Source organism: Pongo abelii, chromosome 20 (genome assembly GCF_028885655.2).
Source record: "Pongo abelii isolate AG06213 chromosome 20, NHGRI_mPonAbe1-v2.0_pri, whole genome shotgun sequence".
Lineage (NCBI taxonomy): Eukaryota > Metazoa > Chordata > Mammalia > Primates > Hominidae > Pongo > Pongo abelii.
Window position 1 is genome coordinate 57454818 of NC_072005.2, and position 19006 is coordinate 57473823.

At 42.1% G+C, this 19006-nt stretch overlaps 1 protein-coding gene across 4 annotated transcripts; it reads left to right on the forward strand.

Annotated features, from left to right (window-relative positions):
- The first annotated feature begins 202 nt into the window (after positions 1 to 202).
- SIGLECL1 (SIGLEC family like 1) lies at positions 203 to 18852 on the forward strand. 4 transcript variants are annotated; one of them, XM_054541076.2, is made up of 6 exons: positions 385 to 921; positions 13577 to 13699; positions 14972 to 15253; positions 15381 to 15486; positions 16900 to 17056; positions 18095 to 18852. In XM_054541076.2, the coding sequence occupies exons 2-6, from the start codon at positions 13678 to 13680 to the stop codon at positions 18119 to 18121; spliced, it is 594 nt and encodes a 197-aa protein (XP_054397051.2). In that variant the 5' UTR covers positions 385 to 921; positions 13577 to 13677; the 3' UTR covers positions 18122 to 18852. The 4 variants fall into 4 exon arrangements, with proteins under 4 accessions (XP_054397054.2, XP_054397051.2, XP_054397053.2 ...); XM_054541077.2 differs by having other exon boundaries at positions 409 to 921; positions 13487 to 13699; XM_054541079.2 differs by lacking the exon at positions 14972 to 15253 and having other exon boundaries at positions 203 to 921.
- The last annotated feature ends 154 nt before the right edge of the window (positions 18853 to 19006 follow it).

A 19006-nucleotide genomic window follows, 5' to 3' on the forward strand; every position in this document is an offset into this window, starting at 1 on the left:
GGAACGGAGTCCTCAGGTTTGGAGAGGAGTGTGGTTTCATCAGCACGGGCTGGAAAGGCCTTGCTGGGAAGAAAATTGGCCCACAAACTACCCTGGCACCGCCCCCGGCTGCGGATTGGCTCAAGCCCTCAAGATCCAATTGGGCACAAATGTTGGAGGAGGGAGTTGCAGTTGCAGTTCCTGATTGACTCTAGCAGCAGCTGTGCATCAGCTCCCAGGGGCACACACCAGTGGACACAATGCTTCTTCTGCCTCATTGATTGGCTGTAGATAAGCTCATGCAGCCTCTGATTGGCTGTAAAATAAGCCCATGCAGCCTCTGATTGGCTGTAACATAAGCCCATGCAGCCTCTCATTGGTTGTAAAATAAGCACATGCAGCCTCTGATTGGCTGTGTAAAGTAAGCCCATGCAGACGCCGATTGGCTGTGGGGTGGATGCACTCACCTAATGATGCGAGCTAGCAGGTCTTGCAGCGGCTATCACGGGCCTCACACTGCTATCTCTGTACAGCCGACTGAGGATCCCTAGTCGCACAAGGCTGTGCCTGGCCTGCTGGCGTCCCTGGCAGTTGTTGGGTTCTGGCGGTTGTTGGGTCCCTGGCAGTTGTTGGCGGTTGTTGGCGGTTGTTGGGTTCCTTCATTGAACCTGCATTAACTGGGCTTCCAGTCAGCGTCAGTCAGCGGATCCTTGGGCCGTGGGGCAGCCGCAGGTCGGTTAGGCCACCAGGGCGGCTCTCGTGCCAGTGTGGCCCCTGAGAGCCCTTTGGTCAGACAAAGGCTAAATCTGGAACAGTCAGGCGGTGAGATTAAGCATAGTCAGGGAGTTCACCAGGAGCCAGTGGCCGCGTTCCTCAGCCTCCACCACGTCAGTTACCTGGTCAGCTGGAGGGCAGCTGGGGCGACATCCGTCTACCAAGAAGGTAAGCAAGCGGCTTGTGGGTTCACAATCAGGTCAGTGCCCTTATGAGTCAACGGTTAGTCCCTTTGAAAATCAGTTAATGAGAAAATCCACTCCCTTCAGAACCTGCCCTCTTCATTGGTTAATTAGGCTCCCCATAAGTCGATCTCTTGGTAAGTTACACCCCTGCAAGACACCCAGTCATTACTCACACAGTTATCCCATGTGTATCTATCAGTTTCATTGTTAGTTATCCCGGCTTTCCCTAGAAAATCGTTTTCCTCACCATAAATAGGTCAGTCATTAGTAAGTCAGCCCTTCCCTTAGAAAGCCGAACACCTTTGCATCACTCACACCCTGCTAAGGAAATACACAGATGGAAGTGTGCTGAGAACAGAGAATATCCTGGAGCCCTTTGGAACAAGAGACAGAGGAAAATTGAGAGACATGACTGTCAAGGAAAATAGGGTGGGCGCAGTGGCTCACGTCTGTAATCCCAGCACTTTGGGAGGCTGAGGCTGGCGATCACTTGAGGTCAGAAGTTCGAGACCAGCCTGGCCAACATGGTGAAACCCCGTCTCTTCCAAAAATACAAAAATTAGATGGGCATGGTGGCCTGTGCCTGTAGTCCCAGCTACCTGGGAGGCTGAGGCAGGAGAATCACTTGAACCCCGGAGGCAGAGGTTGCAGTGAGCTAAGATCATGCCACTGCACTCCAGCCTGGGCAACACAGCGAGACTCTGTCTCAAAAAAAAAAAAAAAGGGAAAAGAAAAGAAAAGAAAAAGAAAATATAATGGGTGCATGAGGAGTCATCACATGTATGCTCTAAAGCTGATGGAGAGAAGAAAGAAGAAATCAGAATTTTGTAGTTAAATGGATCATTATATCTCCAGCAGTAAAACCCAATCATGTTACACATGAGGAAATAAGAAGAGGGAAAAATATTTTACCACAGTTATTCAGTGCTTTACTGGCAAATCCTGGGCCAGGACCTAGACAAAGCTCATTCCAACCATCTAACATGGGCTTTTAAATGGGAGAAAGGGGAAGGAAAAAAAATTGACAATGCAAAAAGAAAGTGGATACGTGGCGTGAATGAGAGAGGCATTTAACGACCTGGAAACTTGGGCAATATCTTTTTTATGTGAGAAGGAAAAAGGGCAATCAGTCTGGAGGCTAAGGGTTGGGAGCACAGACCTCTCAGAGAGATCTGGTAAAACATGCAGAAATATGGAATAGGAAAGGACAGGGCTGGTTCCAGAACTCTGGGAAGGGATTAGGGGTAGTCAAGAGTGGTCCCAGGCTGAGTGTGTTGGTTCACGGCTGTAATCCCAGCACTTTGAGAGGCTGAGGTGAGAAGATTGCTTGAGCACAGGAGTTCGAGACCAGCCTGGGTAACATAATGAGACTCTGTCTCTACAAAAAAAAATTTTTTAATTAGCTGGACGTGGTGGCTTGTGCCTATAGTCCCAGCTACTCTGGAGGCTGAGATGGGAGGATCACTTGAGCCTGGAAAGTTGAGGCTGCAGTGAGCCGTGTTCGTGCCACTGCACTCCAGACCTTGTGTTAAAAAAAAAAAAAAAAAAGTGGCTCCAAGTTAAATGCTGATAGGAGCTAAGCAGGGAACCTAATACATAGTAACTAACATTTTTTGAGTGCTTACTCAAAAATGTGAGGTTCTGTTCTACTGACTCATTTAATCTTAACAACAACTCTAAGATGGGTGCTATTATTATCCATGTTTTTAAAATGAGCAAATAGGCCTAGAGAGAGGTGAAGCTACTTGCACACTATAAAACAGCTAACCTTCATATCTAGGCAGTTTGACTTGAATTTAAAATTAAAAAAAAAGAGAGAGAGAGAAGCTGATTGTTTGAATTTTTTGTGAAGTGCCCTGATTATTAAATGTTATCCCATTTTAAAAGTTAATTTTAAAAAGTAAGCATTTGTAGGCCAAACAAAACTCATTTATGATTGTTTTTAGTCTCTGAAGCAGGCTGACAGTGAGGGAAGTGACTTACCCAGAATCACCCAGGAAGTAGCGACAAAGATTAGGTCTTCTGACTTCTGGTCCACTTCCAGGAAAAATCTAAGTATACTGTGTGTCACATCAGGGCTAGGTGATTTATTCTTATATTTTATTCATGAGGAAATGAACTTGGAGAGGAGAATGAACTTCACCATGCTTATACAGCAGTTTTTAAGGCAAAATAGAATCATGAAAAAGACACCACATTTGTAGTCAAAGGTTGAGTCTGAAATCTATCAACCTAACGGCTGCATGTCTTGGGGCCAGTCATAGTACTTTTGTGGATCTCTGCCTTCCTTTTTGAAGTGTTGATAATGAGATGTACCTCACAGAGTTGTTGAGACTAAGATAAAAGTTAGATAAAATTTCTATGTCTCTAGAGTTGTAAATGGCAACCATAGTTTTTCATTAGATGTTAACCAAAAAAGTGGTTAACAGTCATAGCATGATTCAGTCCTTCAGAACTGATTCACAGCAGGGCACAGTGGCTCATGCCTGTAATCCTAGCACTTAGGGAGGCTGAGGCGGGAGAATTGCTTAAGCCCAGGAGTTCAAAACCAGCCTGGGCAATATAGCAAGACTCGACTCTCTCTCTACAGAAAATATATTTTTTTAATTAACTGGGTCTAGTGGTGCGCCCTTAAAGTCCCAGCTACTCGAGAGACTGATGTGGGAGGACTACTTGAGCTCAGGAGTTCGAGGCTGTAGAGAGCTGTGATTGTACCACTGCACACCAGCCAGGGTGACAGGGTGAGACTCCATCTCTTTAAAAAAAAAAAAAAAGGATTGATTCACAGTAGCCAAATAGTAGAAACAACCCAAATGCCATCAACTGATGAATGGATAAACAAAATGTGGTCTATCCATACAATGGAATATTATTCAATGATAGCAATGAAAGGAGTACTGCTATCTGGTACAAAATGAATTAGCCTTGAAAGCATGCTAAATGAAAGAAGCCAGACACAAAAGACCACATATTATATCATTTCATTTATATACAATGTCCAGAATAGGCAAATTTATAATTACAGAAAATAGATTAGTGGTTGCCTACAACTAGGGGGTGGAGTTGAGGTTTGGGGAAATGGGGAATAAATGTTAATGGATATTGGTGTTTTTAGGGAGGTGATGAAAGTGCTCTGGAATTAGGTAATGGTGATGTCTGCATATCTTTATGAGTATACTAAAACTCCTAAATTGTGTGCACTTTAAAATGGTGAATTTATGGTATATGAATTATATCTCAATAAAAAAATTAATTATAAAAAGGTTAGCTACCTGTAGACCCATGGCTAAATAAAAACCTGAAAATTTTAGGGAAAACTAGATATCCACATGGAAATTGGACACTTACTTTATACCAAATACAAAAATAAACTCAAAATGGGTTAAAGACTTAAATATAGCCGGGCGCAGTGGCTCACGCCTGTAATCCCAGCACTTTGGGAGGCCAAGGAGGGTGGATCACTTGAGGCCAGGAGTTCGAGACCAGCCTGGCCAATATGGTGAAACCCCGTCTCTACTAAAAATACAAAAATTAGCCAGGCATGGTGGAACACGCCTGTAATCCCAGCTACTTAGGAGGCTGAGGCACAAGAATCGCTTGTACCCGGGAGATGGAGGTTGCAGTGAGCCGAGATCATACCACTGCACTCCAGCCTGGGCAACAGAGTGGGACCCTGTCTCAAGAAAAAAAAAGAAAAGACTTAAATATAAGACCTGATATTGTAAAACTACTAAAAGAAAACATCGGAGAAAACTTCTGTATATTTATATGTAATACACAATAAAAATTATTGGTTTGGGAAATACTTTTTTGGATATTTCTGCAAAAACACAGGCAACAAAAGCAAAAATTGACATGCAAGATTGCACCAAAGTAGTTTCTGAACAGCAAAGGGAACAATCAACAGAGTGAGGAGACAACCTACAGAATGGGAGAAAATATTTGTAAAGCATCCACCTAATAAGGGGCTAATATCCAAAATACATAAGGAATTCAAACAACTCAATAGCAAAAAAATCAAATAACCCAATTAAAAAATGGGCAAGGACCTGAATAGGCATTTCATAAAAGAAGACATACCAAAATGGCCAACTGGTATATAAAAAAAAAATGCCTGACATCACTAATCATCAGAGAAATGCAAATTAAAACCACAGATATCACCTTATACCTATTAGATGGCTATATCAATAAGGCAAAAGATAGCAAGTGTTGATGAGGATGTGGGGAAAAGTAAAACTAGTACACTGTTGGTGGAAATGTAAATTGGTATAACCACTGTGGAAAATAGTATGGAGTATCCTTAAAAAATTAAAAATAGAACTACCATATGATTCAGCAATCCCACTTCTAGGCATATATTTGACAGAAATGAACTCAGTATCTTGAAGAGATATCTGCACTCCTGTGTTCATTGCAGCATTATTCACAATAGCTCAGACATGGAATCAATGTGTCCATTAATAGATAAGTAAAGAAAATATTATATATGTATACACACATGCGCACGCACACACACACACACACACACACACACCCCATTCAAATAATGTCATTTTGTTCAACATTGTCTAATCATAAGAGAAAATAATCAATTCCCAGCCAGGACCAGTATCTGTGTGGAGTTTGCATGTTCTTATATATGGTAAAATTGGTTTCATTTTACATCATTTCACTTAAAGTAGCAGTTTCCAAGAACTGAATGATGATGGTAAGTGAGGATTTATTGTGCACACACACACACACACACAGTGGAAGTTATTCAGCCTTAAAAAAGGACATCTTGCCATTTGCAACAACGTAAATAAACCTGAAAGACATTATGCTATGTGAAACAAGTCAGACACAGAAAGACAAGTACTGCATGATCTCACTTATATGTAGAATCTAAGAAAGTCAAACGCATAAAAGCAAAGTATAGAATGGTGGTTGCCAGGGCTGAGGGCTAAGGGAAATGAGATATTGGTCAAGGGGTACAAAGTTTCAGCTGGGCAGAATGAATAAGTTCTGGAGGTTTCATGTACACCATGGTGACTATAGTAAATGATACTGTACTGTACACTTGATATTTTATGACAGTAAATATTGTGTTCTCACCACCAAAAAAACGGTAACTGTGAAGTGATGATTATGTTAATTCACTGGATTGTGGTAATCATTCCACAGTGCATACATACATCAAAACGTCATGTCGTACACCTTAAGTATATACAATTTTTATTTGTCAGTTGTACCTCAATAAAGCTGGAATTAAAAAACTGAAAATTCTATAATCTCATCTCTGATTACTGCTCTATCCATAGGTAAGCACTGGTATCAAATTATACATCATTCTAGATCTTTGTTTTACTCATTCATATATGTATAGTTATGAGTGTATTATATATGAATATGTAGATATATATTTATATATTATATATATAAAGCTTTCATATAAATGACAAATGATCCAGTTTTCATTTAAAGATTGTGAAATATTTCAGACATATAGAAAGATATAAATATGGTATAATGAGCATATACCCATCACCAGCTTAATATTGAAAACACTGGCTGGGCACGGTAGCTCACACTTGTAATCCCAGCACTTTAGGAAGCCCAGGCGGGAGAATTGCTTGAGCCTAGGAGTTCAAGACCAGCCTGGGCAACATAACAAGCTCCCATCTCTACATCAATTAAAAAATTAGTCAGGCATGGTGGCACATGCCTGTAGTCCCAGCTACTTGGGAGGCTGAGGTAGGAAGATTGCTTGAGCCTGGGAGGTCAAGCCTGCAGTGAACTGTGAATGCTCTGTTGCACTCCATCCAGCCTGGGTGACAGAGTAAGAACCTGTCTCAAAAAAAGAAAAAAAGAAAAGAAAGAAAGAAAGAAAACACTACCCCTGGTATACTCCCTTCCCCAAACACATCTCCCAAGAGATAGCTGCTATTCTGAATTTGACATTTTATTCTGTGTACTAAGGAACTTAACCTTGCCCGAAGAGAGGTCTGGCCTTTGCCCTTGGCTTCTGGAAGACACTCCCTAGCTCTTAGAATGTCACACCTCATACGGCTGTCTTTGTTTGCCCAGGGACCTTGCATCACACTGAATATTCTAGAAATGTGATTTAGAGCGAGGGCTGGCCACACCAGATAATGTTAACAATGTGATTTAGAGTGGAAGCAATACCAGATAGTCTAACAATGTGATTTAGAATAGGGGCTTTGGATCAAATGGTATCAGCTCAACTGCAGGAGGAGCTGGATGCTAAGATCCACCATGAGGGAAGTCACCATGTTACACGATGGAGGCCCAGTAAAAACACTGGACACAAGGCTTGGGTGAGCTTCTTTAGTTGACAATACTATGCATATTGTCACACATTATCACCAGGAAAGTTAAGTTATGCTGTCCATGACTCCACAGGGAGAGGATAACTAGAAGCTTTGTGTGGGGAACTTCTGGCCTCTGTCCTGTGTGTCTTCCCTTGGCTGATTTTAATCTCTATCCTTTAGTTGTAGTAAACAGTAATCATGAGTATAACAGCTTTCAGTGAATTCTGTGAGTACTTCTAGTGAATTACCAAACCTAAGGGTAGTCTTGGGGTTCCAAACCTTGCAAACGATTTGAGAACTGAGGGTAATCAGGGATCCTTGATATCTTCAGTTGGTGTCAGAAATGAGGGGATCTTATGGACCATTCCCTAACTTTCAGTAGTATCAGAAATGGGATTCACTCGAACAGCCCTGACTCACTGAAACATATGGTTTGAGAAGAGGAAGGATGTGAAGTCAAGATGATAAGCCTTTGATTCCTGGGCTGTCCTGCGGTCACCCATGGGTATAGAAATGCAGCTGTTCTGCAAACAGTTACAGGAGGTAAAAGTTACCATTGCTTTTTCAATACAATGGATCCAACCCCCAAGGAGCTGACCCACTATGGATGCATAAGGAAACAAACTAAATAGGCAATCCCTTGGCTATTTTTATCTGTAATCGTTAAAATGAAAGTGGCTGAGGCGGATCCTGATGCTGGCCCAATCTTGGGCTCTGGCCAGCCTGAGCTACAGCTGCTAGCCTCAGGGCTGCTGCTAAAGGGAAAAGTTAGGCTGAAATGACAGATGGCAAAGAAAATTAGAGTGGTTCACCAGAGAGTGAGAAAAGATGAACATTTCCAAGAGGGTGGAAATCTTTATAAACAGTTATTAAGAAATGAGATGAGTTAAGTGGACATTGAGGGAGTCAAAACAAAGGTCTCAATGGAGCACTCTTAGAAATTAGGTGGAGCAGTGAGAACCCAGACTTGCCCTCCAGTGTTGAAGGGCCCCCATCAAGTCTGCTATATTTACCCTAGTTTGGAGGAATTTTAAAAGCCAGAAGGCAAACATGACAATGGGAAATCTGACCTCAGATCTCCTGAGGGGACGAACATGTGATCTAATCAAGATAAATGACAAAAGGGCCTGGGTTGCTTGGCCTGACCCCTAACTGAGGACCCAAAGTCATATGCACATTAGTAGTACAATAGTCAGGGGATGGATAAGAGATATTTCTGGGACTCATGTGGGAGTCTTATACACTGCGATTCCAAAAAGGTTGGTGAAATTCTAATAGCATCTATGGTTAGATTGCGAAGACATAGGATTGCAAAAGTGGATGAGATTCAGGTGAAACTTTGGATGAAAATTGGAGTGTTTGGACAGACTGTGTGAATATGTTATATGAATGTATTTACCTAAATGTATTATGAGGAAAGATATTGTGTCCAACTAGGGAAGAGTTCCCCTACGTACTATTATGAAACAGAAGGCATGTAAATCTTCCCTTCAACCAGTATTGATTGAATATGCTAAATAGGAACCAATAAGATTGCCCAAGCCCACACTAATTGTTAATTTGAAACAGTACAGGATATCTGGTGGACAAAACATGTTAGAAGCTTAATGTTTGCTTTATTTAGGCGGACTGGAGCTAAGGCCAGTGAGCACCACCCAGTGGAGAATGCTGGGATTTGGGGCCAGAAAATTTCCAATTGAGAGACAACTAGCTGCCTATTGGGCTTTGAGTCTGCCCCATCATTGAAGGACATAATAATCCTGACACCTGAAATCCTCATGATGTGTTTGTAATGTTGGAAAAACACTGTAGTAAGGAAGGCTATGCCCAAAAGAGTCTCATAATAAAATGGAAATTGTCTATACAGGAACATGCTACCAGGGAAATGCAAGGAGGTACTCGTTATATTTATGAACAGGTAGCCTCTTTTTCCCTACTGAAGAGCTGCAAGATCCTATTATTACTTGGATGATGTCTATTAATAGCTCTTGATTGACCAACTAAGAGCTGTTTGATTTATGGATGGCAATTCCAAAGTGAATTAATAACATCCTGTTTGGAAGACTGGCACTCATACTGAGGAAGGTAAAAACAAGTCACTTCAGTGGGCTGAACTGCCTCTACATTTGGGTTTTTACCAATTCATGGGCAGTGGCCAATGGCCAGGCCATATGGTCAGGCAGATGGGCAATGGGAAACTGTACTATTAAAAGGATGCCTATATAGGGTACAGCCTTATGGAATTCACTATAGCCAGTATCTCGAAAGACCTGTTCATACCCCCTACAAATGATAAAATAAACAGAGAAACAGACCTCCTTCCTCCCAAAAAGGCAATTAATATCCTACCTTTTATGCTGGACATTTCTTGGCAACTTTTAAAGGATTTTTACTACTTGTGTGTGCGTTCTTAAACACTTGATTTTGCCCAGTTTTTTTCAAATTTTAAAGAAATGCTGCCATACATTATTACTTATTTGTGTCTGGCTTTGTTCATTCAATATTTTATTTGTAAGAATGGTCCATGTTGTTGCATCTAGCATTAGCTCGTAGGTTTTCGTTGCTGTGTAGTATCTCATTTTTCAAAATCCTGTGTTACTGGCATTTGGATTGTTTAACTTTTTAGCTATTTTTAAATAATACCACTGTAAACATTTTTGCATTGCTTTTTGTCATACATATGCACAAACATTTCTATAAAGTATATATCTGGGAGTGGAATTGAGGGTCATAGAGTATGTGTATCTTCTGCTTTGATAAATAACTTTGTTGCCCTGATTTATATTTCCACCAATAGTGTGTGAAAGTTGAGTACCACATTCTCACCAAGACTTGATATATTGTCTTGGATATGTACTGGTATCTGATGGTTTTAACAGGCATTTTGCTGGTTATTAATGAGATTTTAAATATTTTCATGGAAATTTTGTTAAGATTTGTCTTATGATCGAGCTGTGGTCAATTTCTGTAAATGTTCTCTGTGTGCTTACAAAGAAATTGTATTCTGCAGTTATTGACTGCAGTATTCTCTATACATTTTTGGTCAAATTTGCTGATCAAGTTGTTGAAATCTTTATATATTCCAATAATCTGTTCTATCAGTTTCTGAGAGAACAGTGATTAAAATGTCACACTACTATTGTGGATATCTGTTTCCTCTTTTATTTTTGTAGATTTTTTGCTTTATATATTTTTGGACTATGTTAGTAGGCAAACAGAAATTTTAAATATATACTTTATTCCTGTTAATGTCATCTTATCATTAGGAGATATGCCATTCTATCTTTGGTAATGCCTTTTGCTTAAAGTCTGCTTTATGGGATGTTAATGTAGGTATGTCTGCATTACCTGGTTTTCTGGTTGGTATTTGCTTGGTATATGTTTTCATTGTTTGGTTTTTTCCTTTTTTTTTTTTTTTTTGAGATGGAGTCCTGCTCTGTGGCCCAGGCTGGAGTGCAGTGGCGCGATCGTGGCTCGCTGCAAGCTCCGCCTCCCAGGTTCACGCCATTCTCCTGCCTCAGCCTCCCGAGTAGCTGGGATTACAGGTGCTCCCCACCATACCCGGCTAATTTTTTGTATTTTTAGTAGAGACGGGGTTTCATCGTGTTAGCCAGGATGGTGTCGATCTCCTGACCTCGTGATCTGCCCATCTCGGCCTCCCAAAGTGCTGGGATTACAGGCATGAGCCACCGCGCCCGGCCCATTCTTTGGTTTTTTAACTGTCCTTTACACTTATGCTTTGGTTGTGTCTTTTGTAAACACCATACAGTTTGGCTTTGCTTCTTTTTTCCAGTATGATGATCTTAGATTCATAACTGGATAATTTAAGTCATTTATAGTTAGTTAAATCACTGATGTATTGGAGTTTAAATCTAATATCTAGGTACAGGATTTCTACTTGTCCCAACCATTCTATATTCCCTTTCGTATCCTTTCTGTTTGTTTCTCTCTTTATTTTCAAACAAGCTTTTAAATCAAAGTACAGTTTTATACAGAGAAGTATTAATACAGATAGTAAGTATACAACTCAAATTATCACAAAGGGAGCAGACCAGTGTAACCACCACTGAGGTCAAGAAATAGAACATTAACAACACCCCAAACACTCCACTCATGTACTACACCATTCATTACCCTCTTTATCCTTGCTATGTTCTGGATGCAAGCATGTTGTATGTGTTGCAAGTATGTTCTCCAGCCCCGTAACTTGCATTTGTCCTCTCTTAATGGTATCTTTTGATGAAAACGGGGTTTTACCATGTTGCCCAGGCTGGAATTACTATGGATTTTTAAGTCATGATATCCAGTAGGATTTGGAATTGGCCATTTTTTTGAGACAAGGTCTCATGCTGTCTCTTTTTTTCATAGAAAATTACTGAGAACAAATTTATTAAATAAATATCTACATGGGATATAAAAGGGAACATTGTGCCATGCTATACAACATTACTTACACCATTCATTTCAAATTTTATGGCAAAATGCAGAAATTAATTCTGATACAGTCCATTTTATCTGTATTTCCTCCTAGCTAGTGCTTTTTGGCCCTTTTAAAGAAATATTTCCTTACCTAAAACTTACCAAGATACTCTCTTATATTGTATTCAAGAATTCCACTGACCAATATGGTAGCTACTAACTACATATGGCTATTGAGCCCTTATATTGTGGCTAGTCTGAATTGAAGTGTGCTGTAAGTGTAAAATATATACAAGATTTTGAAGAGTGTATAAAGAAAGTACCAAATCTTAACAATTTTGTGTTGATTCCTTGTTGAAATATTGGGTTAGGTTCAATATGAATAACCTAGTGAATAACATAGGTTTCTTTCACTAGGTTAAATGAAACATCATTAAAATTAATTTTAACCATTTCTTCCTTTTTAATGTGGCTGCTAGAAAATTTAAAATTATACATGTAGTCCACGTTTATAGCTCACATTATATTTCTTCGCACAGCACTGTTCTAGAAAAAAAGTCTAAGGACTTTCCCAATGTCCCTAGAAGTTATTTTTATGTATGACATGAGGTAGGGGTCTTATTTCCTTTTGCTGTATGGCTATCCAGTTATTCTGACAGTTTATTCAAAAGAGAGTCCTTTAACTTCTATGCAGTGCCATATTTATCCTAAACCAAGTGATCACACATGTATAGGTATTTTTCTCAACCACATAGCCTGTCCCATTGGTATTTTTATTTATCCTTGTGTCAATACCATACTCTCTGAATTACTATGTATGCATGTATTTTATTTATTTACTTACTTATTTTGAGATAGAGTCTTACTCTGTTGCCCAAGTTACAGTGCAGTGGCGTGATCATGGCTGACTGCAGCCTTGACCTCCCCACCTCAGGTGATCCTCCCACCTTAACCTTTCAAGTAGCTGGGACTACAGGTGCGTACCACCACACCCAGATAATTTTTGTATTTTTTGTAGAAACAGGGTTTTACCATGTTGCCCAAGCTGGAATTACTATGGATTTTAAGTCATGATATCCAGTAGGAATTGGAATTGGCCATTTTTTTGAGACAGGGTCTCATGCTGTCTCTTTTTTTAATAGAAATTTACTAAGAACAAATTTATTAAATAAATATCTACATGGGATATAAAAGGAAACATTGTGCCATGCTATACAACATTACTTACACCATTCATTTCAAATTTTATGGCAAAACAATTATACTGTGGTGGGGAGATATTGTTTTACACTTCTCACCAAACTAAACATTATCATATTTTTCCTGAGAGAATGTCAACACTTTTCTATCTTAAGTGATCACACCACTGCAATCCAGACTTGGTGACAGAGAGAGAGAAAGATCCTGTCCCAAAAACAAAAACAAACCGGGCATGGTGGCTTATGCCTGTAATCTCAGCACTTTGGGAGGCCAAAGCGGGTCAGGTGTTTGAGACCAGCCTGGCCAGCATGGCGAAACCCCATCTCTACTAAAACTACAAAAATTAATTGGCCATGGTGGTGAATACGTAATTCCAGCTACTCGGGAGGCTAAGGCAGAAGAGTCGCTTGAACCTGGGAGATGGAGGTTGCAGTGAGCCGAGACCGAGCCACTGCACTCCAGCCTGGGCGACAGAGTAAGATTCCATCTCAAAAAACAAAAATAAAACAAAGAATAAAGGAGACACGACACTGAGGCTTCACAGACAATCTTAATTGCCTCCCTGCCCGTACGTGCTCATGATCATCTCATCCCATATAATTCCTGCTTCTCCAGGTGAACAGGCCTTCACGATGACCAGAGACAGAAGCCCCTGACTTGGCTAAAGATACTTTCTGCTCTCCCTATCCCCACATCCTCTTTCAGTTACCCATCACCTCACTCCTTCTGAACCATATGGTTCTGATGTCAGAGCCAGTGTACTAAAGAGCTTCTGCTGTTCCTGAGAACTGTTGCTGCTGCAAGTGATGCTTCCACTGCTACAGCTGGGTAAGTAAGGTGAGAAGCAGCACTGGAGGTGTGTTTGGAAGCCAAGACTCCAGGGCCTGGGTGTTGGCAGGGCAGAGGATGGGCTATGGAGGCATGGAGAAAGAGGACATACGGGCATAAGTACCAAATAATCAACTTGAATTAGACATCTTCTGTGTGTCAGATTTTGACAGGGCTGGGGTGTCTGAAGCAAAGAGCAAATCGGGAAGGGAGAGGAATGGAGAGTGTGGGTGCTATGAAGGCATGAGAGCACTAAGAGCTGTTTCAGACATTACTGGAAGCCCTGAAGTTAAGCTTTTCAGCGTTTCCATGGGCACACTTTGCCAGATGGAAAAGACAATTCAGAAAACAGCCATAGAGGGGGCCGTACATGAGAGTCCCCCGCAAATTCCTCAACAGTGCCCCGCAAGTGACTCAGGTGAAGAGACCGAGATCAGGAGCTACTGGTTAGGGGAAAATTACCCCTTTCTTCCAGTAACCTCAAAAAACTTCAATGAAAAAGTGTGTGTCAACACTGAAGACAGATTCCTCATTATTAGAGACCTTGATGAATGTGACTGTTCCCTCCTAATCCATGATATTCATCAAATGGCCACCATGTCCTACCTGTTCTAAATAGAGCGAGGCAGTTTCCAACATTCTTACACAGAAGATGCCATAGTACATTTGGCTTCCAGTGAATGTTCCACCAAAGGCCACTTGGGACCGGGAAGAAGGAAATTAAGAAAGATGTTCTGTTTATTGAATGGGTAATACTTCACTACTCACTGAGCTGGGTGCACTGCAAATCTTGGGGCATTCATTCTTATAACAATGATAATATGAGATAGGTTCAGCAAATATCCCGATTTTCCAGGCTTGGAAACAGCAAAGATAAGGGGAGTGACTTGCCCAGCAGCATCCAGACAGTAAGTGATGGAGGCAGAATTGGTCATAGAGCCTAAGAGGAATATTGCACGTGGGAAGAAGAGAAGCAGAGTAGGAGGTCTGGCTTGGACATCTAGCCTTGCGGGGTAGGTGAGGGATCACAGACAATGCAGAGCCTAAGAAAATTTACTTGCCACCCCTCAAGAAAGTCTAGCGATCAGGTTCAGGCCAGATGAGGAGAGAAGATAGAGGGGAACTGGTCTGGGAGGCCTGAATCCTGTGAGCTTCCAGAAAGTCCTTCTGAAGTGCCTTGTGAATAGCAAATAAAGAGAAGGCTGCATGCTGGAGAAACTGGAAGAGGGAAGTCAGGATGCCTTGCTGACTCCTGACCCTTCCTCCCCACAGTACCTGCTAAGCTGGTCAACTCTTCTTGCTCCTTGGAGAAGACATTGCAGTGCAGCTGTTCCTTCCATGGGATTCCCACACCCTCTGTGCAGTGGTGGATGGGAGGAGTCCCCGTGGGTGTGGATGGCATGGATGGCAGCCTCCAAGTGACTTCCACCATGCTTGGCCCCTGGGCTAACAGCACCATCAGCCTAACTGAAGAGCCAGAAATGGGCATGAGACTTCTCTGTGAGGGGAAGAACCAAAACGGAACCCACGCTTTGAGCATCCTACTGATGTCAAGTGAGGGTGGAGGGGGCTCGGTGACTGGGTGAGGACAATAAGCGGGATGGGGACAGTCACTGGGGCTAGAGAATGGAGCAGAGTTTTGGCTCCGATGCCAAACTTCTCACATGCTCTCTGTTTCCAGGAAAGAGTTCTTTGGCTGCCCAGGCCTTCGTGAAAGGGCTGATCCAGGGTGCTATCTATGCGGGAATTGTAATTGCACTGCTCTTCCTCTGCCTCCTCCCTCTCATGTGAGTATTAGGGTTAAAATTCACCCACAAGCCCTACTACCTGGCAAGCCCTGGCTGCAGCCCTGGCACAGAGAGAGCAAAGACAGGACCCCTCCCCTCAAGGAGCTTAGGGTCTAAAGAGGGGAAGATGTACCAAACATGGTCACCACAATCCAGGGCCATGAGGACTATACAGAGCCATAAAACTGCGTCATAAAACAGACACTTTCAACACATTTTATAAAGAAGAAGACCAAGAAGGGGCTTGGCAGCCCTGAAAAAGGCAGCAGCGAGTCCCTGGGGTGCTGTCTGTGGTGGGCCTGCAGGGCTCAGTACTCATTAGCTTGGTGGGAAGTATTAATAGTACAGGTTGAGTATCTAATCCAAAAATCCAAAATCCGAAATGCTCCAAAATCCGAAAGTTCTCAAGGCACCGACATAATGCCACAAGTAGAAAATTCCACACCTGACCTCATGTGATAGTTCAATGCACACAAACTTTATTTCATGCACAAAATAATTTTAAATATTGTATAAAATTACCTTCAGGCCATGTGTATAAGGTATATATGAAACATAAATGAATTTTGTTTTTATACTTGGCTCCTATCCCCAAGATATGTCCTTATGTATAAACAAATATTCCAAAATCTAAAAAAAAAAATTGAAATCTGAGACACTTCTGGTCCCAGGCATTTCAGATAAGGGATACCCAACCTTTGTATGCAGATGCCCAGAGGCATGTTTGAGGCATTTCCAGTGTCTTTGTATAATGTCAGGTGCATTGAAAGTGCCAGGTAATGGCTAAAAATGAGGTTGAAAGACATCCTTGGTGAAGTCAGGCCAGAGAGTCCGGCAGGGGAGCCTGTCCAGACAGCTTGGACTAAATCCTCAGTTCTGAGCACTCTTAGGAAGAGTGCTAAGCTGTGAAGGAAAGCTTGAGCTTGGGGTGGGACACAGATTAGAGAGAGTAAGAGCCAGAAGGTCAGAGGCCAGGTAGGAAGCTGGTACAGGGGACTAAGCAGGAAATAGAAGGCCTGACCTGGGGCAAGTGATGAGGGGCAGCAGAGAGGAAGGACTTGGGCATGGCCAGCTATGGGGAGACAAAGATGAGGAGTGAGGTGGCAGGGCAAACTGAGGAGCTATTTTCAAAGTATAATCAACTGGACTTGAAGACCAGTAACAATCTCTCTGCCAGTTGCAAGGCCCTTTCATAGCTGACCTCATCTGAGTCCCACAGCCTAATAAGCAGGGTATCCCCATTATTCAGAGTGTGAAACTAATTCCCAGAGAGGATGTGTGGCTTGCCCTAGGTCATACAGCAAGCTGGTACTGTTGTTGAGGCTCTAAATCAGAAGTTCTGGTCAAGATAGAGCCCATTTGGGGATTCAGGGAGATGGAGAGCCAGAACCAATCCAAGGCTTATTTCCTTAGAGTGAAACATATCAGAAAGAAGCAGGCGAAGAAAGCTGCAGCAATCGGTGCAAAAAGGAGCTCTAAAGTCAGAGAAAGCCAAGAACTCGAGATGTCTCTGAAGCCTGAGGAACCAGGAAAACCCATAGTCGCCACATTTTCTGAGAGCCGGATATTGGTATGTACCTATTGTGTCTGGAATCTAGTCTATTGGAATACTGACAATAAGACCCGCAGGGAAAGCAGCACACAGTGTTTTGAAGGTGTTATCATCCTGTCTTGTAGGATACCTAATGCTAGAGTGTGCTTTCAGGTCATTTTATAAATAGGAAGCTAAGGCCCAGAGAGGAGAAGGATGAAAGTTAAGAGAAACAATTTAAAGAACAATTGAAATCAGTTTACACACACACACCAGTACATTGAATTCCCACTGAAAAGGCAGTTGGGGAAAATCCTAACAGCAATTGTAGCATCAGAGTGGAAACCAAGGATTTGGTGTCTGAGTGTATGGCCGGCAGCAGCTAGCTTGGTGTAGATGCCACGGGCCAAGTCAGCCTGAAGTGGTTAGAGATTAGGCCAAGCCCAGGTTACTCCTTCATTCACCCTGTACTCCACATCCTCAGCAGGGCTTGGAAGATACAGTGTCCGAGGTTGCTAGGCCTCACTGTTATTTATCGTTTATGATTCTCCAGAATCAGAATTGTCCTGCTGCCCTCCTAACACCCTGCATGAACAGTTAGTGTCCTTTTATGGATAAACCATGTGTTAAATTCCACCAATATTTCCTGAAATGTCTCCTAATCTTTGTGCTGGGCAATGCTGGGGCCTCAGAAATGGGCCAAACCTAGGCCTTGTCCTCAGAGAGCAACTAGACTGGTGGAGAAGGCACCTTCACAGTAGGGGATGCTGAGCCAGGAGTTACAGTGGTGCAGAAGAGGGAGGGACCAAACCTACCTGAGGAAGTCAGGCAAGATTCTCTGAGGAGTCTGAGGAACAGTCAGTGTTATTGGTACTGAAGATGCACAGAGAGGGACCAGAGGGAGAAGACCGAGTTGCAGGCTCTAACCACGGGGTTGTGAGGAAGGGCTAAGCCGGTGCTCACTCCATGTTGCCTTAATTCTGTGCACAAGGGGGTGTCTTTTTAAGTTGGATATCTCACCTCTAGACCTGTTCCAACATTCTTTTTTCTTTGTCCTATTTTGCACCTCGCTTTCAGGAAAAGCAAGATAAACGAGCCAGCTAAGCCTGTGGAACGTGCATCATACCTGGAGTCACCATTATCCCTGGAATTACAAAAGTCTGCAAAATTTATAGCGCCCACAGAAACCCTGGAGGCTGTAATAAACCTGGAGCCCCCTGGGATCTCCTCAGCTCCCAGAACCCTCTCAATTCCCACACATCCCTTACACTCATTCTCCTTTGAATAGGTGGTTACTCTTAGACCTAGTCTTAGAACCTCTGAAGACAAACTTTGTAATTTGTTGTTTGGCTAAACAGAAGAAATCTGTGCCACCCTGGGAAGTTGTCAAAAGAAGGAAAAATACATGTGACAATACGAATCAAGTCCACCAGCAAGTTGCTTTTGAGCGCCTACTGTGTGCCAGTACCTGAGATACACCTACAAGAGCGCCAGGCTTTCAAGCCTTCATATCTGGATAGAATCCCAACTTCAGTGCTTGGTGGCTGTCTATCTTTGGACAAGATCTTTCATTCCCCAACCCTTGAACATCACATGACCCATATCTGGGTGGAGAGTGGGTGAAAAGTAATGTTCAGAGATGCAGGTGAGAAAAAACATGACGATGGGCCCTGAATGCCAAGATTCATTGGAGCTTTGGAGCTTTATCTTGTAGGATCTTATCCTGACTCCCTTAGAATGTAAGTTCCAAGAGAACAGGGACTTTGTCTGCCTTGTTTTCTACTTTTATCACCAGCACCCAGAATGATGCCTAAAATACAATAAGATCTCAAGAATGTTTGTCATACGATTTAATTAATTAATTAATTAATTATAAGCTGTTGTAAGGTTTGAAGCAAGCAAGTAGAGTGACCAGATATAGACAAAAAAATCATATCCCTACCCTGACCCCACATATGACATATTTAGAACGGGTAAGGCTGGAGGTAA